This window comes from Phoca vitulina, unplaced genomic scaffold (assembly GCF_004348235.1).
Source record: "Phoca vitulina isolate PV1807 unplaced genomic scaffold, GSC_HSeal_1.0 scaffold4, whole genome shotgun sequence".
In the NCBI taxonomy this organism is placed as follows: Eukaryota; Metazoa; Chordata; class Mammalia; order Carnivora; family Phocidae; genus Phoca; species Phoca vitulina.
In genome coordinates, this window is record NW_022589707.1 from 51,628,320 (window position 1) to 51,653,659 (window position 25,340).

At 34.6% G+C, this 25,340-nt stretch overlaps 1 protein-coding gene across 1 annotated transcript in view; it reads left to right on the forward strand.

Moving 5' to 3' along the window:
* Positions 1-2,985: 2,985 nt before the first annotated feature.
* Positions 2,986-25,340, forward strand: part of LOC116630647 (alkylglycerol monooxygenase-like) — a 193,626-nt gene continuing 171,271 nt past the window's right edge. Inside the window, exons 1-2 of the mRNA XM_032401315.1 lie at positions 2,986-3,030; positions 8,662-8,757. Of these exons, the coding sequence (XP_032257206.1) occupies positions 2,986-3,030; positions 8,662-8,757 (141 nt within the window). The remainder of the gene's footprint in view (positions 3,031-8,661; positions 8,758-25,340) is intronic.

A 25,340-nucleotide genomic window follows, 5' to 3' on the forward strand; every position in this document is an offset into this window, starting at 1 on the left:
AGGGGCGTTCTACAAAATACCTAACCTAGTACTCCTCAAAAGTATAAAATGAAGTACAAGTGACCTCTGAGAAACTGTCACAGATGAGAAGAGGCTATAAGATGTAAAGACTATGTAATAACGCATCCTGGGTGGGATCCTAAAACAGAAAAAGAACTTTAGGGGGAAAAAACTAGTGAAATTTAAATGAGGTGTGGAGTTTAGTTAATAGTAATGTACCAATTTGTTTCTTAGTTGTGGCAATTCAGCACAATAAAATGTTAACAAGAGATACTGGGTGGAGAGTATGTAGCTACTCTGTACTATCTTTGCAACTCTTTTACAAATATAAAACTATTGTAAAAACATTTATTAAAAAATACAACTACATGTACATATCTACATTTTCCCAGAGCCACTGTGGATGATATAGCAACTCTAGAAAACCAAAAACCAACCAAACAAAACCCCTTAGAACTAGCAGCAATAGTCATTGATTCCTGAGACGTCTGAAGCATCCTAGAGAACAATGATTCAGCCAGTACTATTTTATTTGTTTAAAGATTTTATTTATTGATTGATTGCAAGAGCACGAGCCAGGGGAGGGTACGAGGGAGAGGAGATAGAGATCCCAAGCAGACTCTGCACCGAGCATTGAGCCCCATGCGGGGCTCAATCCCATGACCCCGAGATCATGACCTGAGCCGAAACCAAGAGTCAGACACTCAGCTGACTGAGTCACTCAGGTGCCCCCAGCCAGTACTATTTTAAATTGGTTCTAAAGTAACTCTTTATTTTTCCATTCTTAATCCCTCAACCCATCACCCACTGTTTCCTTTCCAGAATGCTGGCTCTGAACAAGCTGAATTGCTCTATAGCTTTGAGAAAGGAATTTTATAGACTCCCTACCACATGCAGAGGTAGTCAAAACCTGGTCCCACTTCTGTCCCCGGTCTCATCTTCCACAATCCCCCAATGTCACCTCATTTTCAATTAACAATTAATTTTCAGTTCTCTAAACCTACCATGTCGTAATGTCTTGGTAGTCATTGCACATCCAGTTACCTCTGCCAGGAAAATTATTGCTCCTTTACCTCTGATGTTATATCCTTCAAGACTCAATTCATTACTCTGTACAGATGATTTCTAACTTTGCCTGGGGTTCCTTTTTTTTTTTTTTTTTTGGTCCCATAGAACCCTTGCACATCTCTATTATAGTATTTATTATTTGCATTCTTGCTTTTCATGCCAGCCTGTAAACTTTAAAAGGTATTTTTCACTAGATCTCTAAAGTGCCTGATGCAGTCAGTGCTTAATAAATGTATAGTACATAAATAAAAGAAATTTTAAAGTTTTATGGATGTCATATATTTGACATTATGGGTGTCAAACATTCTGCTACGTTAACTAGCTAAGTCCAGTGTGTGAAATAATTTAAATCTGTCATTCCTTTGAATATTCTTTATTTAAAATATCTCCAAAAATTAGAGCATAGGTGAGTAACTTATTTACCTTTTTGAATAAAATATATTTGGCATATTTGTTTTATATATGAAGCTATAGAATGGGAAAGAGTAATCTCTACATTTAATGAGCTGAGTATTTCTCTTAAAAGCATAGTAAATTAATGATAAATGCACTTAGTTTAAATGACTAGGTTGGGTAATTTATTTTTAGCTCTGTAGTATATCTCAATCCTTAAAATTGTTCTGTTTTTTAGGTTAGTGTTATAATCAATATTATAAGAATTTATAAAATACGTTTATAGTGTATTAGTGATCTAAAAAGAGGTAAATTTTATCCACCATCAGAGGAAAGAAATATAGTTATAATGTCAATTTATGAAAACTTTTCTTAACCACAAGTTAGGGAATCTGTAAATATATAGTGATATTATTTTTGAGAGTAAACATTTAAAAATACATACTGATTACATTTAAGAAACACGAGAGAACAATTTATCAGAAATAAGGAAGTCTGAATCCCAGAGAGCTCAGTTATTAACTAGCTTTGCCACTCTGAATCAACTGATTAATCTTTGCATCTCAGTGATTTTTTACATGAAATGGGGTAATTAATATTTGCTCTGCCTTCTTCTATTGTTATTTTGAAAATTACCTTAAATAATGAGTGTGGAAATTCTTTGAACTATATCAAGTATGACTCACATGTATAATATTGTTTTTTGTTTTTTGTTTTTTGTTTTTTATAATATTGTTTTTATATTACATATAAGGCTGCAGAGGAAACTTTAGTGAAATCTCAAATTTTTTATTACATTGTACTTTCTGCCAAACTATATAAGCAAAGACTATTTTTCAATATGTGGGAGTTGGAATTATATAAAGACAAATGTGAACAAATAAAGACACAGAAACTAACAACGTTGATGTACTGCAGTCAAATACATTAGGGATAAAATTCTCATAACTCTTATGTCACAGATGGAAAGCATGCCCTAAGCCCCCTATGCAGTAAAGAAATAAAACATCTCTCAGGACTTTGCCTCAGAACTCCAAGGCGTCCCTCGCCACTCTCAACCACCATTCAAAGACAGCATATAAGACAAAGTTCATGTCCACATATTAAATAAATGAAGCCCTTTGCTTGTTTGTATTTTGACCTGTCTGAGCCTTGATTCTAGCATGCATCAGGAATATAGAATTATTCTGTAGTGTACCAAAGTCAGTTTAAAATTTGGTAAAAATAAAATTATTCTCTGATATTTAACATTTCATTTTACAGAAATTTGATAGTCATTTGTAGTTTTTAGGATGAAGGATAAATAAGAAGACTCATAATGAAGAGCTCTACATAAGACAGCATTATCTTATTATCTTTATTGCTACTTTAAATGTAAAACTGGCTAAAATATTCAACTGTCTTTACATGTAATTGTTCTTATTTTGAGATGTGCATCCATTCTTTTTTTGTTTTCCATATAAAGTCTTGATTGGCAGAGCTGGTCATGGTGGCAAAGGTTGGGGACATAAAGAGAAATAGGACATGTGCTCTGTTCTTAAGGTGCTTGCTTTCTTTGGTGGGATTCCAGTAAGTCAACAGCCATTATAAATACAAGCTGTTAAGGTTTTAGGGAGAAATGTCTGCTTTGGGAACCATGGTGGGTGAAGGAGAGCATCATAGAAGAAATGCCTGAGTCCAATCTGTAAGAAGAATAAAATTTTGCCAAGAATGAGGTTGTAAATGGAATATTATGTAGAAGGAGCATGTCTTTGAAAACAAAATTTTGGGGAAAAAAAGTATAGTAAACTCAGCGAATTGCAAGTAAAGTATATGGTATGTGTATTAGTTTCCCAGAGCTGCCATAACAAAGTACTGGGTCTTAGAAATTTATTGCCTCATAGTTCTGGAAGCTAGAAATCAGATATCAAGGTATTGGCAGGGTAGGTCCCTCCTGAAGGCTATGAGGAAGCATCTGTTCCATGCCTCTCCCCTAACTTCTGGTGGTTTGCTGGCAATTTTTGGTGTTCCTTGGCTTGTAGACGCATCACACCGATCTCTGCCTTCACCTTCACATGGCATTCTTCCTGTGTGCCTGTCTGCCTCTGTGTCCAAATTTCCCCCATTTATAAGGAAACCTGTCATTTTTGGATTAGAGCCAACCCTAATTACCGCATTTTACTTTGATTACCTCCATAAAAAAAGCTATTCACATAAGGTCACATTCTGACGTACAGGGGGTTGAACCTCACATATCTTCTGGGGAAACACAACACAATGCATGAAGTTTGAGTATGGCTAGAATATAGGATGTATAAAAAGGTGGAATGGGCAAAGGGGAAAATGGATAAAAGCATAGAAATGGGAACAGAAAGATGGGCCTAGATTAGTTAAAATAAGGACTTCCTAAGTAAAAACACAAGCACTTAATCCAAACATACAATTTAAATAGATGTGTTTTAAGGATAGAGATCAGTAGACTCTATCTGTGCTCACAAGATCTGGTTCTGTGTCGTGATAGATTATGTAGATTTCAGGAATGTGGGATGGTGTACTTGATTATTCAATCTTATTTCCTCAATTATGAAGGAATTTTTTTTTCTCTAAAGCATTATAAAAATAAATGAGAATCATACAAGTACAGATATTAGTAAAGTTCGACTATTTTATTAAAATAAGATAGACATGAATCCTGGAGCTAAATTTTATTTTCCCATTTCATTCAAAGTAATTAGACACCTCACTTGAACCAGTTTGCTTTGTAGCTTACTTGTGGACGTCTCTCCCCTCTCGACCCCTGCTTTTCCTCCCAGTTTGTCATGCCTCACGGCTTTATCTCCTACTTCATCCAACCTGAAGTGCATCATTTCTTTGACTCTGGAAAAGTCTGCCTCCTTCTGTTGCATCTGCCCTGAAATCCCCAAGCTGTGCTTGAATTCGGTCACCCACCTACTTCATTCCCACACTCAGCTTGCTGAACTCCACGGGTGCCCTGCAGCACCAGCGAGCATCTTGTTGCCGCTCCACGTACGGCTTCCAGACAGAGCTGAGGGGTCAGTGCTGTTCACCACGCCATCCTCCCTACCTGGGAGAAGACCTTACAGAATTCTGCAGTCTCAAGGGCTCTTCTCCACTCATGCTCCTTGCTTTCAGCCAGTGAACATATTTAAAACTTCACAGAGAATGTGAGTTTTTCTGGTTTTCCCTCTCTCAACTTTCTTTTCAGATATATGCATTAAGATTTGTGAAGTCACAAGTGCACACACTTTCTTGTCTCTAGTTTTATAGAAATTGTTCACCTCTTTTCTGCAGGTCTTATCCTTAAATTGGTGACATTGCTCCTGTCTTAGTTCTTGCCTTGGACTTTGTCTGACCAGCCACTCTTGACATCTGTCCCTCTTCCTCTTAACTGGCTCTTTCTGAATATACCAAAAATATATTCATATCTCTCACATTAAAAAAAAACATGAAATCTCCCCCATCCATATGTTCTATTGAAGGAAAACCCCCAACTCTCTCCTTCCTTGTTCTTACAGAAAGAGAAGTAAGTAATCCCTACCTCTATCTCAATACCTCTTTTGAGTGATTTTTAAACTTAGTGAGGTCTGGATTTCAGGCCTACTGCTCCGCTCATCCAAACCTACAAATTCAGTGTCATTTTTCAGTTCAGTTGATATTTGTACAACATATTTGCTTATTCAACAGCTTCCTTGGGTTATACCTCAAGGACTCCAACAAGCATTCCCTAGGTTGAACCTTATAAACCTCTTCTTCCTGCTGTCTGCTCTCTCAGTAAACAGTATCACCCAACATACAAGCCTACAAATCTGGGTGTCTTCTGATACTCCTCTGTCCCTCTCATGTCCTATGTTTAGATGGTACCAAAGCCTTAGATCCCTTGCATGTATTCTGCCCCTTTATCTTCATGACAGCTGTGCTTAAATGGGTGCTATTTTTCACTGGGCTAGTGAGATAGATTTCAACCCTATTTTTATATTTCTTACAAGCTTTAAAAAAATTTTTTAACTGCTCTCTCACAGCCTGGGATAAATCTAGTCTCCTTAGAATGGCATTAAAAGGCTCCCCTCGTGGTTTTGACCAAAGTCTAAATTACCTTTTGGTTTTTGCTTTTGTTTGGCTGTGATGAGTCATAGACTCACCAGAGACTTTCTGATGAAAGCTATAGATGGTTTCTTTAGAAAATTGCATATGCTTCCAAGCAAGAAGCTCATACTTTGTTGTAGTGATGGCGAGGGGATTCACAGTCTCCCTCAGATCTGTCTGTGAATCCCACAGTCCAAACCAATCTCTTGGCACACTCACTCTCTAACACTTTCAGCAAGTCTGAGGTACTTATATTCCCCCCCCTTTTTTTATTTTATTATGTTATGTTAGTCACCATACAGTACATCATTAGTTTTTGATGTAGCGTTCCATGATTCATTGTTTGCGTATAACACCCAGTGCTCCATTCAGTACGTGCCCTCTTTAATACCTATCACCTGGCTAACTCATCCCCCCACTCCCCTCCCCTCTAGAACCCTCAGTTTGTTTCTCCTTAATGTCCTAGTTGATGGTCCCCTTCACACAACCCCTAGCTGCTCCATTCACTTGAGCAGAATAAAACCCACTCATCTTCTGTCCATTAGCCTAAGGTCACCTCTAGACCTATCCTCATTCTGTCTTCACACATACAGGTCTGGGTTATTTTCTTCTTTGTGAACAGGTTATGTATGACCTCTATTAAAAGGTAACAAAATAACCTAGGGAAGACAGTCAAATTTAAAGCTCAAGAGCCTTGTAATCAGAATGACATGAGTTGAATGCACAGCAGAAATGGATATATTTGGTAAGCAGTGTAATGTCCCCTGACCCAACTTTGAGGAAGGAGAAATTTCTCCTCCCACAGTAGTACCATTTCCAGCTTTATGATGGAACTGACATTTAAGTTGGTTTTAAAAACTACAAAGAATTTGGAAATGTGAAGATGTGAAGTAGAAGAGATGAGTGGGGATTTTCAGACCCGAACATTTACTAAGCTGCTTTCCATTTTAGAAATTAGAAACTTGGTTGTATCATTAGATTTTTTATAGTACTATATAAATCACAAGAATTTAACTTTCACATAGTTCATGTGACTTATTCCCTGACCTTTATCTTTATTTCTTACTAGAAGTTTCCTTATTTGAAATTCACACTGAGCTCATTTTTCCAGTTTTCTGCAAATTATATTTACTGATTTGTAAGATTTGAGACATTGGTTTATCAAAACTTTTTAGGAAATCTAATCCTATGGGAAACACATTAAGAAAGTATTCAATGGGCTAACACCCTTGTGATTCACATTAGCATCGTGAAGACTCAGAAGTTCTCAGAAGAAATTTCACTTAAGTCACTACTTCACAACTTAGTTGAGCGTAAAACCCCCTTTTCCATAACAGCTGTTACTATCTGAAAGGACTATTTCTCCACACTTTGGGGAATTATAATGAAATATAAATATTCATCTGGTATGTGCTTTCTTTCCAAATAAAACTATTAAGCATCCAAGATAAGTTGTTTTACATTTTTATTCACATCTCAAAGATTCCAGAATACTCCTTAACTTAAAATACTTTTATCATAGGCTATATGTATGTTTCAAATATTTTTTATTAACCTGTTGTAAGAGAACTATTTGAATATATTTAAAAAAAATCAAAATAGGGGCACCTCGGTGGCTCAGTCAGGTAAACAGCTGACTTGATTTCGGCTCAGGTCGTGATCTCAGGGTGATGAGATCTAGCCTGGCATCAGGCTCTGCTCCCAGTGGGGAGTCTGCTTCTCTCCCTCTGCTCCTCCCCCCACTCGCTGCTTGCTCTCTCTCTCTCTTTCTCTTAAATAAATAAATAAATATTTTTTTAAAAATTCAAAATAGTATCACAGATCTTTTGGAACCAAAAGGTTGGCTAAGTTTCAAATGGTTTTCTCCTTCACCACTCATTTGAGAAAACTAAAGCCTAGAGAAGTTTAAGAACTTTGTGAACATCATGGAGAGATTCTGTAGTAGAACCCAGACTTAAAATGGATGTCTTGAAAAAGAGCCCAGTATTCTTTTGTTGCTTACTAATGCAATCCATTGCTGAATAATACATTTATAAATAATAAAACTGATCCTGCTTGTGATGACAGTTGAGATATTTCATGACTTAGGGTTCAAAACAAAAACTAGATGGGTTTATGTAAACGTCCAATTTCAAATGCATCATCACAACTAAACATCGTTGAAATGATACTGACCTGAGAACAAAGGCTTTAACAATAATTTAGAAATAAAATTTAATATTCAGAAGAAATGTTTTTAAAAGAGCTAGTCTTTTGGAAATATTAACTCTATAAAATCCGAAGTGTAAAGTGGAGGAAAGATTCCTTTTATTCTTATTTGTTTAGTGTTTCATTTAATGAAATGTTTTCTTACAACATGAAATCACTCTTGAAGATCAAAGTCATTAGGAGAACACAGCAGATTGTGCTTATTAGTTGATTCTAACCAGTTCTGCGGTTTAAGCATAAGTTGTTTTTCCAAGGCAGAGGCCTTTCCGTCTGTTAGGAAATACAGACCTTTAAAATTTTTGTTTCCACTATGGCATCGTATTATAGCTTCTTCCTTACTAACTTCGAAAAAATTAGGACATATCGTGCTCTCAATCAACCACATAAAAATATATTTAAAAAATATATTTTATATTTTATATTCTTGTTATATTCTTATATGAAGTTACTTTTTTAAATTATAATTTCATTTTATTACTAAGCATGCCAGGTCATAATAACAGTTTTTGGGAACTGTCAAGGTATAAAGGTACATGTTCCTTTCTTTTTCTTTTTAACTTAAAGTGAGTATTTGTGTGTATAAGAAAAACCTCTTTACTTCCAGGAAACACATCCAACATTTTCAAGATTAAGGAAATAACACACCATGTATGCTATTTTAATTAGACAATATTAAATGCGAACTAAAAGTCTGGTGGACTTAGTTCCAACATGTCTGTAACTTTATCACCATGTGGAAAATTAATGTTGCAAAGTCAAATGTGGCAATAAAATATACAGAATAAGGTATATTTGCTAAAGAATAAGGTGTATTCATGAAGTTTATGCTCATAATGTTGAACCATTAGTAAAAGGGTATTTTATGTTGAGAATTAATATGTGTAAATTTTAAAATTTTTAATTTTTCAGATATTCTACTCTCCTCTGGCCCTCTTCGTACCACCTTCAGTATATGCTGTTCATCTTCAGTTCAATCTTCTCTACCAATTTTGGATCCACACAGAGGTAACTCTTTTTTATTTTTTTTAAGTTTTATACCTAAATAGTTAGCCTGAAGCAATGTCCTGGAAATCCACTAGCAGCTGATTTATTGTGTAAGAGAAATCTTTGTCTGCCTTCTTTAAGGAGAAACATCTGTTCATTTTTATTCCTTTTTATTGAATATATATTGCAAAGTTTATAAGAAGCAATGAGGCCAGTTGGTCTCAATTAAATAAAACAATTTTTTGAAATATTAAGTACCAAAACATTCTAATACTATATTCAATACAGCATCTTCCTGTATTACAGTTTATTAAACATTGTTTACCAAAAGATGTTGAAATACATTTCAACTTAAAGATACAAATTTATATATATAAATTTTTATATATTTATAAATATATATAATTTAGTATGTTAATTATTATTTTATGCTATAATTTATATAATAATAAACAATATTTATGTGTCAATATTGATACATTTTAATGTACATATTTACACATACATGTATCAATCAGTGGGAACTCCTTGAAAAAAGTTTAATGCTTAGAGGAATTGTGAAAATATCGTTTGACTGGAAATCTTGCTTTAATTTTAGAGTTTAGGTTTTATTTAGAGAGTGTTCAATATGTTTAGGTTCCCTCCCCCCAGAAAAGTGAACAAATATAATTTCTTGGGTTTTCTGTGGTATCTCAAATTGTCAGATTTGAATGTTTGCAGATAGATCATTAAGCAACTGATTGTTTTATGAACCCTTGTACTGTTCTGGTTCTTAAATACCAAAAATCGCAGACCCAGAACAATTTTTACTTATACACATGGGACCCTTCCCAAGCATTTGGAGTTTGTTGGAAGCCTTTTGAAGTTCCGTAAGAAACACGTTGACAGGTGTTGCACCTGGTTGAACAACACCGCAAATCACAGCTGCATTCGATACCAAAGCTTGATACAACAAAGTGCATTATTTCATTAATCTGCAGTATTTCATGCTACCACTCTACTTGGAATAAAGAGACTGTTACTATGACTTTGGACATATGTGGCATTATTTGAAAACCTGTGGTGAAACAGCATTGCATTTTATGGCAGTTGACATACATCAAACAGTCAATAGGACAACCATCTGAAAGAGCTGTTGAGGCCACTTCTGACTGTAGAGGTCAAAGACCAAATTTGTGTAAATCAGTAGAGGAAAGCTTTCTGATGATTTACATGGAGGGGTTAAAGGAGAATTACATTTTTATAGCAGCTCTGCTACAGGTCAAGACACGTATTGGGTCAGAACAATGGTGCCTGAGTTACTTCCGCCTTTTCCCCTGCCACTCTGAGAGGTCTGTAAGCTTGAGTTTCATCGCAGTGTGTAGAGGGGCAGTGGGGGAAAGCCAGTGGTGAGACAGCTCTTTTAAGCTCCGGACCTCCAGGTGGCTTCATTTCCAAACTCAAAAGCAACGCATTACAACCTTTCACCTGTGTTGTCCTTCGTATTTTTGAAAGTACTGTATCATGTATAATTACTGCAGTTGAGCCGCACAGGAAGCAAGAACACACTTTCTGCAATTGAGGTTTGGCTTTTGAAATTTTAAATTACATTATTAGGTGTGAATACATTTATAAGATTTTTTTTTACAGGTGTGCATTTAATTACATTTATTATTATAGACAGCATACTACCACTTGTTTTAAATAACAGAATCATACAGGAAAGAGAACCAAGAGATTTTTAACAGTGGCTGTTTCTGGAGAGGGGAGTGAGTGGAATCGAGAACTGGAGTGGGGAGAGGACTTAACTTTTAAAAAAATTATTATTATTGTGTGCTTGCCCTAGTTTTTCAAAGTTTAATACACAGAAACCATACTCCATTCACAGAAACACTATGCCAGCCATGGTACACATGACAATGTGGCCAAGGAGCCCCGAATAGTCCTGAATGCAGGTTTGATTCTTTCAGTTGTTTCACGGCTACTGACATCCATGAAATCAGTTTTCACTCTGAGGGAGATTTGGCTTAAGGAGGTACTGACTTTTTCAGCGTGAAGACGGGTTCATTCACGTCATCAATCAGGTTAGGATAAGAGAAAGTAAAAAAAAAAAAAAAAAGCAAAACAGTAACAACATGCTTTTGAAAGATTGTATGTGAGAGAAAAAATAGATCCTAAAACAAACTAAAGAGTTTATAATGATATAGTGTCCATCCCTTTCCTCTTTTCTGAAAGTTACAAAACCTTCTACTATAAACTGCACTGTTCTTTAATTTTTGCCTCCGTTTTTGTTTATTGTTCATTCATACAAAGTGTCTGCAACACATAGTCAGTGACACTTTTTTATTCTGAGTTTAGTAAAGACAAGTGGAAAAACTTATTATTTAATACATGTTTTAAAGTTAAGAGTTGTGGAATGTTGTCATTTTTTTGATATTTTAGATGATATTTGGGTATTAGTTGATTCACACAGTATGATTGTCATAGTAACATTATCTAGTACCTTCTCATTATCTGTTACCTTTGATTTACCATCATTGTTCATGTACATATCTGTTGATGCTTGTGCAAAGAAATATAAAAGAGAAATGATTCTTTGGTATTGAAGATTTGAAGGATTTTTATAGTGCTAAACTGAAGCCCCTAAATGGAATATGATGCAGTTACAAACAAAATGAGCAATCTTTTTCTGTACTAATATGGACAGATATCCAAAAACTAACAATGTATAATGTATGCTAATATTTATATTAAAAAAGGGAAAACAACTATATGTTTTATAGGTTCACAGATGCATGAAATGTTTCTAGAAGTACACGTGGGTAGCCAACTCTTTTCCCAGGGGAGAGATATTTGGGATGACTAGGGAGAAGAATTAGAATGAGATATTAACGTTAATTTTACCCATTCTAATGTGGGCAAGGAGCTCTCTCTTTGTGGTAATACTTCCCAAATAATAACAAAACACTGACGATGTTGTGCAGCATTCCATGTACTTATTGGGTATTGATGCATTTGATTTAATAAACTGCCTGTTCAAGCTTTTATTTTTTATTGAGTTGTTTGTCTAAGTGACTTGGAATTCTTTATAGATTCTGGATATAAATCACTGTCAGATATATGTATTTCAATTATAGTTCCCTATCCTGTAGCATGCTTTTTCATTTTCTTTTTGATTACTTTTGAAAAAAATACTGGATTTTGAAGTTTAATTTATCTTTTTTTAATGGTTAGTTTAGGTGGGGGTTTTTTGTATTTTCTCTAAGAACTCTTTGATTATTATTTTTATGAATACCCATTTACTATTACACCACTTAAGAATAGAAACTTTCTTTCAGCCATTAGATTACCTGAGTCCTTTGTTGAAAAGAAATTGACTGTATGTGATCGGCTCTAATTTTAGACTTCTATTCTCTTCCATTGATTTGTTTCCTCTTATACCAATCCCTCACTTTATTGATTATTATAGCTTAATAGGAAGACTTGTTTGTACAATTGATAAAATAATTTGTTTAAAAATTCTCCAGGACTTTCTTATGGACAATTCTGTAGTCTTTGAATAGACAGTTTTCTTTCTTTCTTTCCTTTATTTATGCCATATATTTCCCTCTCTCTCTCTCTTTTTTTTTTTGCTTCATTGCTTAGAGTTCACAGATAGTATATTTTAGGTCCAATTTTGAAACAAACAAACAAATCTGGCCATTATTTCCTTACACATTGTATCTACACCTTTCTCTCTCTCTTCTCTTTGGGCTCAAAATACATGTTTATTAGACTATTTGATATTGATTCATATCACAGTAATGCTCTCTAATTTCTTAAATTTCACTTTCTTATTTAGATTGGTTAATTTCTATTAATTTATCTTCAGGTTTAACTACCTTTTCACCTGCTCTCTCTGATGTACTTTTAAGCCCATTCAGTGGATTTCTCACATCAGATACTATGCCTTAAATTTTTGAATTTCCATTTTTATTTATAAATAGTTTTTGCTTCTCTGCTGAAAGTATCTGTCACTCATTATGGCTGTCTTTTCCTTTAAGTCTTAATCTTAATAAGTATTTTAAAATTCTCATCTGTTAATTCCAACATCTGAGTCATGTACAAGTCTACTTCAATTGACTTATTTTTCTTGTTATGGATCACATTTTCCTTCTTCTCTATATGTCTAGTAAATTATTATTATTATTATATGCCCATCTCCATGGCACATTTGTTGTAAGGATTTTAGATTCTGTTATATTCCTCTGACATTTTCTTATTTTTATTGTAGGAGGCAGTGAAATAATTAGCTAATTATCCTGCATTTTTGGAGGCTTTGATAGGACCTGAGACTTTTAGTAGGGTCTTTAGTCCTGGGGCATATTCATTATCCTTGGTGGTCTTTAATTGGTGGCCTTTAATCTTAGGGCAAGAACTATCCTTTTTTTAAAAAAGATTTTTGTTTATTTATTTGAGAGAGAAACAAAGAGAGCACAAGCGGAGGGAGGGGCAGAGGGAGAAAGAGAGAAGGAGAAGCAGACTCCCTGCTGAGCATGGAGCCTGAGGCAGGGCTCAAGGTGGGGCTCCCTGCCGCTAGGGCTGGATTGTGAGGGGGGCTCAATCCCAGGTCCCCGAGATCTTGACCTGAGCCAAAGTCAGACACTTAACTGACTGAGCCATCCAGGTGCCCCATATCTTCTTTGTTTTTTAATGAAATGCCTGTAGTGTTTACAAAGCCACTTTAACTTAGTAGGATTTGCATTCTACTTTTTCTCTTATGAGCACCCCGCCACAGTTGAGATCTTCGTCGGCAATTTTCTAGCTTTCTACCTACCTAGCTTTTTGCCTACTTAGCTTTTCAGCAAGTTCCTTAGTGCTTCTTCCTACGCATGAGTATTTGTATGAATATTTAAGAGTCAGCCAAGACTCTTAATTCAAGAGTCAGGAGACTCGTATGCGGATTGTGGCTCCTCTCTCTGTGGGTCCTTCCTTTACAGGAAAGAAACATTTCAGTTTCCAGTCACTCACGCAGTCTCAAATTTCGATTTCTGATCCTAGCTCGATGAGACTGGCACTTCCTCTTCAGCTCTTCCCACTCTCACCCCCTTCTCCTTGCCATCAGGACATGCCCTAGGGCCCTCATCCTCTTAGAAGCCTGCTGAGCTAACTATATCCACTAAGCACAAACACTGCCCTCAGAGCTCTAGTTGGCAAGGTGTGAGGAACACAAATTCTTCTCATCTGCAGTACTATGCTCATACAACTGTCCCAATCAGATCTTTTCTCTGGGGATATAGATAGGACACACCTATAGAATCAACATCTGCAGAAATTAGAATATAGGAGAACTGCAGGAATGCAGCATGTAAAATTAGAAAGCGTGAGAGATGTGTAGTGGAATTATGAAGCTACATAGCTGAAGAGACAATAAGAACTGGAAGTTTACAGAAATGAGGAGGTACAGAAAATAATAGGAAAACATAACTTTATAGTAGCAAAAACAATAAAGTGGTAGCAGCCTGAGCAGAGATTTAGATCTCACTTCTTCATACAACTAATAGAGTGGTTTGCTTATGGCCCTTTTGTATCCAACATTACGATTTTCATGGAAGTCTAGCAGTATTGATCTGTTCTTCAAAATCTTATGGAGTCTACCAAGACCCAGTCTTGTGTAAAAATGTAGTTTAAGTACGTTTATCTATTTCATCCTATCATTTTATTAAACCATTATATATAAAATATATAATATTTGTAACGTGAATTTTAAGTCATGATTGCAGAGAAACATGTTTAGTTTATCTCAGATTTCTGTTTTGTTCTTTATGTAGATGGGAAATGTATTATAATTATTAAGCTAGTTGACAAAGCTTTTTCATTAACAAATTAATATTTATTTTGCATAAAGATGACACTTGGGAAGATATTCTTGAATATTTCACATACTACAATTATTAAAACTTAAATCTGAATATTGTAACACATAGTTATTCATCTCAATTGCTTTTTTTAAAACATAATAAAAGTGGGGCACCTGGGTGGCTCAGTCGATTAAGTGTCTGCCTTCAGCTCAGGTCACGATCTCAGGGTCCTGGGATGGAGCCCCAGGTCAGGCTCCTTGCTCAGTGGAGAGCCTGCTTCTCCCTCGCCCTCTGTCCCGCCCCCAAGCTCGTGCTCTCTCTCTCTATCTCAAATAAATAAATAAAATTTAAAAAAATAATAGTAAAAGTAGGGGCACCTGGCTGGCTCAGTCCATAGAACATGGGACTCTTGATCTCAGGATCGTGAGTTCCTGCCCCATGTTGGGTGTAGAGTTTACTTTAAAAAAAAAGAAAAGAAAAGAAAAGTAAGTAATACAATTTACATAATGTAAACTGTGTTTTCCTTTTGTGGCCTCAGGGATTATATTGCCTGAGTTCAAGTCCTGACTTCATTTATTACTATTACTATGACCTTGGACAGTTTACCTTCCTGTGCCTTATTTTCTTCTTATATAAAATAAAGATAATAACAATACACAGTATTGAGTATTAAAAATATAGTTCATATTCTAAACTATAAGATTAGATATTTGCTGTACTATTGTTATTGTTCTTGTCTTTTCTGCAATCTAGATACCTATTTTAATTTATGTCACTTACTAACCATTCCTAGCCATCCTTATGATTATTCATGTACATTTTATAACTTGTAATTTTAATGCAGTCCATATTTTGGTTAGTATGAATTGTTAATATGAATAAATGCAGTTGGATTTTAGACTTAAGGAAATAATGCACGAATTTGCTTTAGAAAAATGTGTATCTTTATGAGTTTGAAATTCTGATCATGAAATGCATTGTTCAGGGTTTTTTTGTCATAATCTTTTTTTTTCTAATTCAGGAACTAATCAATGTAGAAAATTATGAAGCTTGTCAAATTCAATATATCTTTTAAAATATTTCAATTATTATATTCCACAGACATCCATTGAGTGCCTATTTCGTTCATAGTCTTGCATGTAATAACAAGGACAAAAAAAAATTAAAGACTGGAACAATGAGATACAATATTCTGGATGAAGGAAAAGTAGCTCAAAAGATATTTAAAAATGACTGAATTTTAGAAGACTAAACAGTTTCAGTCATTCCAAGCCACCAATTCTCAGTTACTGATATTTGTCGTTGGTCTGATATATCCCAAGGAAAAATATGAAGAGATTACATTTCTGTTTATTTGTCTCTTATTTATTTCATTTTGTATGTCATTTACTTATCCAGAACTCACTTTTTCAGGAAGTATTTTAAGCGTTTTAACAAATACTATCTCATTAAATCTTCCTAACAAGTCTATAGAATAGGTAATACTATTTCCTCAAATTAAGTATACTAAGTAACTTGTCCTGCATCATAGGACTGGTAAGTGTCAAACCTGGGCTTTGTACCAAGTAGTAAGGCTCCAGATTCCTTGTTCTCATCCATTTCTCATCTTAATGTTATAATAGCCACCATGTATTAAACATCCAATATGTTCTAAGCAAAAAAATTTTATTTAATTCCCATAAAATAATTTTAATCACTAAAGGTCAATTAAAATTTTATAGTTTGTAAAGATTGAATATAAGTTCAAATAACCTCAGTTAATGAGGCTTTATTTTAAGGGTACATGGTAGAAGTACACGCAGCAGGAAACTATCCCAGAAATTTAATAGACAATTTCAGAGAACTGGAACTTTTATATTCACCAACTTCGTGAGCAAACACTATCCTTTTTAAAGCTAAGAATATTGAGATTCTGCAGTTTATATAAGGTAACACATCTGGCTTCAGATCTTATGTTTTGGCCATCACCTACTTATCACCCTTCCTCTTCAAACAATATATTTATTTGGTTATATCTCAGTGTACCATGATGGGAGGCAACAGGGTTCATAAATAACCCATATGGCACGGTGAAAGAAGATCAAAGCTATTGGTTAGTTAAGACAGAACTCAGTTGTAATCTTGTCTGGACCAAATTACTGTGTGACCTTTATACACTTCTACTTGTCCCTCTTAAAATTTAATCTATCCTCAGAGGTTAGTCTTACTGAAAATCCTTTGGTGATGTTCAGTTGCTTGATGAGCAAAGTCTAAATTGCTTTAATTTTATGCTTCTCATGCCCTGCCTTCAGATAGATTTCCTGTGTACATCCTGTTACTTTCCATTCTGTGCATTTCGGTTAAAGTTGACTATTTTCCATTTCCCAAATACATCTGCTATATAATCATTACTGTTTCTCTTCTTCCATGTTTTCTACATTTTGCTATTCTATACATTCTTTAAGGCCCAACTCAAATTTGTTCTTCATAAAGTGTCTCTTCTATTAAGAGTAAGTACCTATGTAGCTCAGACCATGTGTCGGTCACTGCTAAGTATTTCATAAGATTTGTTTTTTGGGGGGCGCCTGGGTGGCTCAGTTGGTTAAGTGTCTGCTTTTGGCTCACGTCATGATCCCAGTGGGATCGAGCTCCACGTGGGACTTCTCCCTCTCCTTCGGCCCCTCCCCTCTGCTTGTGCACGCGCTCTCTCTCTCTCTCTTTCTCTCTCAAATAAATAAAAAATCTTTAAAAATAAGATTTGCTTATTTAAGCATCATACAATCCTATTGTCCCAATTCAAAGAGAAGAAATTCAAGTATCAGGAGATTAAATAATTTCCCTAATGTTGTAGCTAATTAGTAGTAGATATGTGATTCAAAACCTGGTAAACTATTTTTTCCTTTCCCCCTCTGAAATCTGGTGTCACTGATTTTACATTTCTTAGAGATGACCCGGATTACCTGGAACAACCCCAATATATGTCTATTTTCCTGGCATAATTCTTAGTAGCTCATCCTTTCACTCTTTTAAAGTATTATACACTCGTTTTCCTCCTAAACAGCTCTTTGATCTCTCTTAACCTTTCCATTCTGTTATCTCACTTTAGCTTTTGCTCCTTCTATCAATTACATAGATGGTTATGATAGAATTTTATTCTTTTCTGTTCCTACAGACTCTCTTCTCTTCCAAATATTTGCATGCAACAAACATGGTGATGATTTTAGAAACCCAGTTATATCAGGCAGTGCCAGCATGAGAACAAATATCCACAAAAGGACGTTTTGAATGGCTTTTTGCTGCCTCCGAGACAAAATCAAATACCTTAAATTCATGAATGGATTTCAGGTTTCTTAGAATATGACCCTTGTTTACCTCTCCATTCTCATCCCATTAGTCAGATGCTCCAGCTAAACCACACGGCATTTTGCTCTCAAGCACACCAAACGCTTATTCATTTTCTGTACTTATACATGCTCTCTTTGTTGATGACCTTTTCCAAACATTCTTCATGATGCAACTCAATTACCACTTCCTTCAGAATGTCTTTTTTCACCTCCTACTTAACTCTATAAGTGCATTTTCTTTACATTACTGCTGTGTTTATTTCTATTTCCATATTGGCAGTTAATGAATGAGAGTAAGCTCTGTTGGGGGACATGAATGTTATAACACATTGGTTCCTGCTTATGAAAAGCATCCAGTTAATAATGCTGAAGTTTACTTCTTACACATCTATATTGTATTTGTTGCTAAGCTCTGTTTCTCCCATTATTCTGAGTTCCTTGATAGCAAAAAACAAAATATGGCTCATCTATTACGTGAACATATGTTTGTGTATATAAGTACATATATACATAGAAACTTTAATAAATACATATAGCAGTGTTTAAATAAACAGATATCTCTTATTGATAATAAGTAAATAAATTTGTTATGTGTATACTTATTTGTACTTATATCTGGAATATAGCTATGCTGTATCTCCCCTAATATAATATACATTTTTAAGGGTCATGATCATGTATCTTTTAGAATTTTAAGGAATTTTGAGGAAGAAGTAGTTATATTTTAAAACAAATGTTTTTGAAAAATACTTATTTTAGCAAACATCAAATTTCATGCTTCTTGTCTATCAGGTGCTTATTTCAGTAGTACCTAATAAGCCTTGTGTCCTGGAAGTAAGCTGAGACATTTCACAGCACTTTTGTTTGTTTACTCCCATAGTCCCTTTTATTCCTCTCTGAATTTCAGGTTCCAGTTCTCTCTTCTTAATACTCTTCCTTCTTTAGAATTTAATTTACTTCACCGTTTTCATATTGTCTCTAAGTAATTACATAGTCTGTAGCTCTAATGCTAACTCTCTTATGGATTTAAGGTCAGTGTTTCCTGTGTCTCATTTAACATATTCACAGGAATACTTAACACTACCCAGAGTTAACATGTTTAAAATGTATTTCATCATGACTCAAATTAGCTGCTCTTCTTCTTTACTTCCAGTGCTACTTCAAGTCAACATCATGATCAAATCTTGATGTCACCTTTAACTCTTTGACCTCCTTTGTAGCCTGTCTTCAAGTCCTATACATGGTCTCTCTAGAAGTGATCTTTTGTTCTATTCTATAGTTACCTTTTAAGATAATTCGCCCTCAACTTATTCATGTATAATTTTGTAGTGTTTTCCCAAATGTATTAGATATGCAAATCCCTTTGAAATTCATATATTAAAAAAAATAGTTCTTGAGTGCGTACTCTGTGCCAGACAAAGAGACTACTCTAGCCTGCTGACCTGAATTGACATCGCTTGTTACTATCGTTTTGAGGATCATTTCTTCCTTCAAGAATCTGTTAGAGTCTAGGATTCTTTCCTAAAGGAAAAAACTTTACATAAAAAAATAATTTTATTGAGTTTCCTGAAGCTCATCAATAGACTCTCTAAAAATTCATAGATTATTATTTTAAAATGTGTATTGTGAAAGAACTGGAATTTGAGGTTTTCTGGCACAAGGAATATGTTGGGAACCTACTAACAGAATTGAAAAGAAGAATATTTTAAGAACAAGAGAGTAATAAGACATAATGTCTAAGAGTATAGGTTGTGTAATCAAAGAGAAATCTATCCTCTGTTAGAGATTTGTACACTATTGTGTTTGCAGAACCTAAAAGGGTTCCTGCATAATGGAATCTCAAGAAATGCTTGCTGAAGGATGGGTGTGAATATTTAGTAAAGCTATTTAAATTCTCTGACCTTGCTTTCTAATCTAGTAAGTGAAGGTAATCATACCGACCCATAAGAGTGTGGTGAGGCTTAATAAAATATGTTAAGTGGAGGGCGCCTGGGTGGCTCAGTTGGTTAAAATATGTTAAGTGTATAGTCAGGAAGGTAATACTAGTTATTATGGTAGTTATTATGAAAAAGTCATAAGACTACATATTAGAATTGGTACATAAAGGCAGAGTTGGATGGGTCACATGCATGTATCAGAATTATTTGGGTGCTTACTCAAGATATAGAATGATAGACCCCTTCTAAGAACCATAGAATATTAATAAATCTCTTCTGAGCGAGGGTAGGAATCTGCAACATTGATATTAGGAAGCTTGAGCACCATGAATATGGGAGCTGACAATAAACTTCTTGAAGGCAAAACTATGTTTTATTCATCTTTGTTTTCCCATTGTCTTGAACTTGGATGACCATCAACAAATATCTTTTTAATTAATGAATGGACTGATCTTGTTAACTAGACTTTTTACAATATATGTGTGTATTGGAGAGGAGCAGGAGAAACAAGTGCTCATAGCCTAGACTTAGATCAGAGAGGACTGAATTGTGCTCCTTCAAATTCCTGTGTTGTAGCCATAATCCCAAATGTAATAATATTTGAAAACGGGGCTTTTAGGAGGTAATCAGGTCATGAGAGTGGAGTCCTTATGATGGATTCGTGCCCTTGTAAGAAGAGACATGAGAGAGAGGACTCAATAAGAAGGTAGCTCTTACCAAACATTGAATCTTCTGGCACCTTGATCTTGGACCTCCTAGCCTCCATCACTGTGAGAAGTAAATGTTTGTTTTTTAAGCCATCCAGTGTATTGTATTTAATTATAACATCCTGAACTGACTAAGACAGGATGTGCTAATTTAAAAAAATCCTGAAGAGACAAGTGGAGGGGATACACTTTAGCTTGTTCTTAGAAGGAAAGTATACACATGAAAACAGGGCAAATGAACTTGAGACAGATACTTATAGCTTCTAATCTACTGACTGAAAATCCATTTTATATTTGACTTTGAAAGATTAGTACTTGCTAATATTTTTTAACACACCAAAATTTATAAAGGATAACAATTAGGAGATCTGGGCGCCTGGGTGGCTCAGTTGGTTAAGCGACTGCCTTCGGCTCAGGTCATGATCCTGGAGTCCCGGGATCGAGTCCCGCATCGGGCTCCCTGCTCGGCAGGGAGTCTGCTTCTCCCTCTGACCCTCCTCCCTCTCATGCTCTCTGTCTCTCATTCTCTCTCTCTCAAATAAATAAATAAAATCTTTAAAAAAAAAAAACAAAAAAAAAACAATTAGGAGATCTGTCATATGCGATTATAAATTCTGTAATGCAGATTTATATGTTTTATTGATGGAAGTATCTAATGCTTAGATAATTCCAGGTACATAGTAATACATTAATATTTGTTGATTAATGAATGTAGAAGCTGTACCTGAAACTGGAAATATTACTATAATAATAATCAAAATGTAGTGAGTTTTAGAATGAGTTATGTATTTGGAGCATGTATTATAAGACTGCCTGGATTGGATATTTAAACAAAGTCTACTTAACCCCTCAGGTTATTAGCTACCTTTTTTTAACATAATGTTTCTACTACTGATAATAATGTGGTTTTTTTTTCCCTGAATACCCAGACTGGTAAATATAAAATTTTTGTTACACTAGAATGAAGTTTTATATGGTTATGTTTATGAATGTTTCCTATTTCCCTTCTGTCAATTTAATTGGTGTTTTAAAAAAAGAAAGTCACTGGGAATCCACCACTTTTTGGAGGAACACATTCAGTAGCCACTTGCATGCATTTTTCCAAGGAGAAGTCAAAAGTGTTATTTAAAATGTAAGCCGAGACAAATTCAAATAAAATGCTAACTTGTCTAGCTCTTGTCCTCTTGTTTGAGGAATAATACAATCATAAGTGACAAGAATCAGCCTTCAAGATAATTTATTATAAACGCAGTCCTTTAAAACTGCTGTTTATTGTATAAACATAGCCTAGTCTCATTCTTCTTAAAACTAAGCTTTTAACTCTTTAACCCTATGGTATAGATTCATCAGAAATTTACTCCCTATGAAGCTCTTTATGATCCTAACAGTCCTGATTCCTCCAGATTGTTTTATTTCCAAACTATAAATATTGTTTTTTCACTCCTCAGTGTGGAAATTCAGTTACCTCCATATTACATGCTTACTGAAGTAGAAAGCTGCCTAATCAGATAGGAAAACATTTGGCTGTGAATAAATCAGCATTTGTCGAGGATTTCAAAGTGTGAAACTAGGCAGACAAGCACACATCCTAAGAGCTCTGCTTTCTCTTGCTTCCCTGTAGAGAAATCAGAGGTTAATATGGCCGCCACCACCATCTGTCTAAATACTTGAGTGTGTTGTCTTGAATTAACATAGCAGAACTAGTGGGGGAGGTAATTAAGATTTTATTTTTACATTTCATCACCAGATGCTCTACAATATAAATTTATCCATAAATGTTCAGATTGATTAAGTTTTTAACAAGAAGAATAATGAGTATTTAAAAATCAACTAATTCAGGACAAGAAGTAAAATTATTTTAATATGTTAACTTGTAGCGTTCATGGAATTTATTCTTTTCCTCAAACTTTAATGAGGAATTGCTGTAGAATTTCTTGATAGTAAAAAACGTATTCTTATATATTTTCAAACAATAACAACTGACATCGTCACTCATTGTAACTTTAAGAATAAGTTAAATTATCTGCAACTAAATTGTAAATCCCATTCCACTTTGTGATCTCTCAAAAGATCTTAACATAGGGCTTTTCATAAAATAAGCACTCAATAAATACGTCTTAAATAAATGAACCTCGCATAGTGACTGTTGAAGAAGCTTATGAACAAAAGAAAACTCTCCACAGTGTTCTCCAGGAGCCATCAGTGGGATTTTTTGCAAAGCTGCACTCTAGAGGTCTAGATAAAAGCATATATTTTTACTAAAGGTAATTTTTAGCTTTTGACCTAGAAAAGAACTCAATTTTCTTCTTATTAGGTAATTCTATGCCAATTATAAATTCAACTGGATTCTAAGTACAAATATCTGTACTGTGCAATGGTACCAGAAAAGGAAAAGAAAAAAAAAAAAATGAATGCGTTTCTCATCCTTCTCAAGAGTACACAAAATTTTTGAAAAAGAAAACTTTTTATAAAACCCTTTTTTCTGAAATAGTTCTAACTTGCCATTGAAGAGTCCACTGGACTGTAAATAAACCTCCTGCAGGAAGTGCCTGTGTATCAGTTCCTTTCTTTTTACCTCTAAAACCTAGTAAAGTCCAGAGAAATTCAATAAGTCTTTGCCCAGAATGAATGGACTGGCTGACAAGGGACTACTTGGTGGGCTTGTTATGCAACTATCTTTTAGTAAGAAACTTCGATAAAAATTTATAAATACAGATTTTAATGATCTGAAAACTTCCAGTGCTAATAGAAAACCCTTATTGGTAATTTGGTAGTTAAAGTAGTTGATTGGCATTCAAATACATATTTAGTATATATGATAAATATATTTAATAAGGATAAATTTATGTGTATACATTGATATATTTGTCCTTCAGATTTTCTATGGTAAATATAGCTATAACACTAGAATATATAATTGAAAGGTCATGGAAATATTTATAACCACTTACTTTTAAAAAGATGTGCATAATCCTATAGTTATTGTAAAGCTCTTTCCAAATAAAAGATTTTTCAAATTTTTTATTTATAAATGTACATGCAGACATGCTTAGTTGATGGATAGATAGATAGCTAAAAGAAGGAAAGAAAAAGAAAGAAAAGAGGGAAGGAAGGAAGGTAAGTTACAACAAAATAAACAACTGATCATGGTATAATTATTAGTTCATTTAATTTTAGTTTGGGTTTGTATTGAATCTTGTGACTAATCTACCTGAAAAGTTTACCATTTTCAGACCGCATGTCAAGCATATCATTCTTAGTTAAATATAACGTGACAGTGGTTTGTCTATCAGATGATAAATATATTAAGAACTGGCTTAGTATTTCCCTTAAATACTGGCTGCAGTGAAACATGGAGGCCCACAGTGGTATGGGTCCCTGGAACATTAATCATGCATGATGCTATAAAGAAGTCTTGACTAGTTAGAGTTAATGGTGTCCCTATAACCTATGCTCATCTGAATGCAGGCATTTTCCTACTATGGAGATTTCATTTCACTTCACCCCCAGCCCAGTCACTCCTTAACATCTATCATATTGTAGGCACATTCATTGTTAATGAGTATTCTGTAAAACACATGCTTCTTAGGACATATTTTCCCTATTATGATTTTTTCTCTCTCAGACAGGAAGCATGAATATTTGTAAGCATGTCTTATTTGGAAAGAAATTTATAATTAACTATAGACTCATGCTTTCTTTCTGAAAAGTAAGTGGTTACAAATATTCCTATAGCCTTTCAGTAATATATTCCAGTATTTTTAGTACCCATTTGCAGGTAGAAAAACTGAAGGGTGGAAATATAATGTGACATTCCCAGACAGAAGAATAGAATTGAGAGGTTTTGTTTTAAAATGGATTTAGAAAGTCTCTTCAACATCAATAGTCAGAGTGAGGTGAGAAGAGGCAATTTTCCAAGCAATTCATAAAAACAAAATTATTTTTTTTAATAGGTTTTTTTTTTTTTAAAGATTTTATTTATTTATTTGAGAGAGAGGGAATGAGAGACAGATAGCAAGAGAGGGAAGAGGGTCAGAGGGAGAAGCAGAGCCCCCGCTGAGCAGGGAGCCCGATGTGGGACTCGATCCCGGGACTCCAGGATCATGACCTGAGCCGAAGGCAGTCGCTTAACCAACTGAGCCACCCAGGCGCCCCAAAATTATTTTTTTTTAATTAACTGAATTCGTTGAAAGCAAGCCTGGCCCTCCAACTTGTACATTAGTTAATCATTTCTGCACTCTTAAGTGAACTACGAAAACCTAAACAGTCAATATTTCCCAATTAGAAGAATCAGTGAAAATAACTAAGAAATGTATAGAATAGAATATGTTAATTTTATAAGAAATAATTTCAGACAGTACATTAATTTAGAACATTTATTTTGATGCTTTACAGAGTTCAATTCTAAGTGATTTTTCAATTTCAATTGGAAAGACCTACAGAGGTGTGTTTTTCAGGTGATGTAGGGTAATCAGAAAACTCCTGAGAGCTACACTGTGGAAAGAATTTTTTTTTTTTTTTTTTTTTTTTGTGGAAAGAATTAATTGCAACCAATTCGTAGTGGACATTTAATTATTTGATTTACCACATGTACTTACTTTATCAATTTCTAGGGCGAAATTATTCCTGCCCGGTAACCTAGATACAATGGAAGTTTCACTAACCTTTAAGCCTCTAAGTCATTCAACTCATTCAAAATGTGACTGCAGGGCAAGGGGGGAGAAGGGTTATAAGAACTCTCAAAAGACACTTCAGAATCATTTGGTGATATGGAAACTGTATTTTGTATCTCTGACTCCTTTTAACTGAAACTGAAGC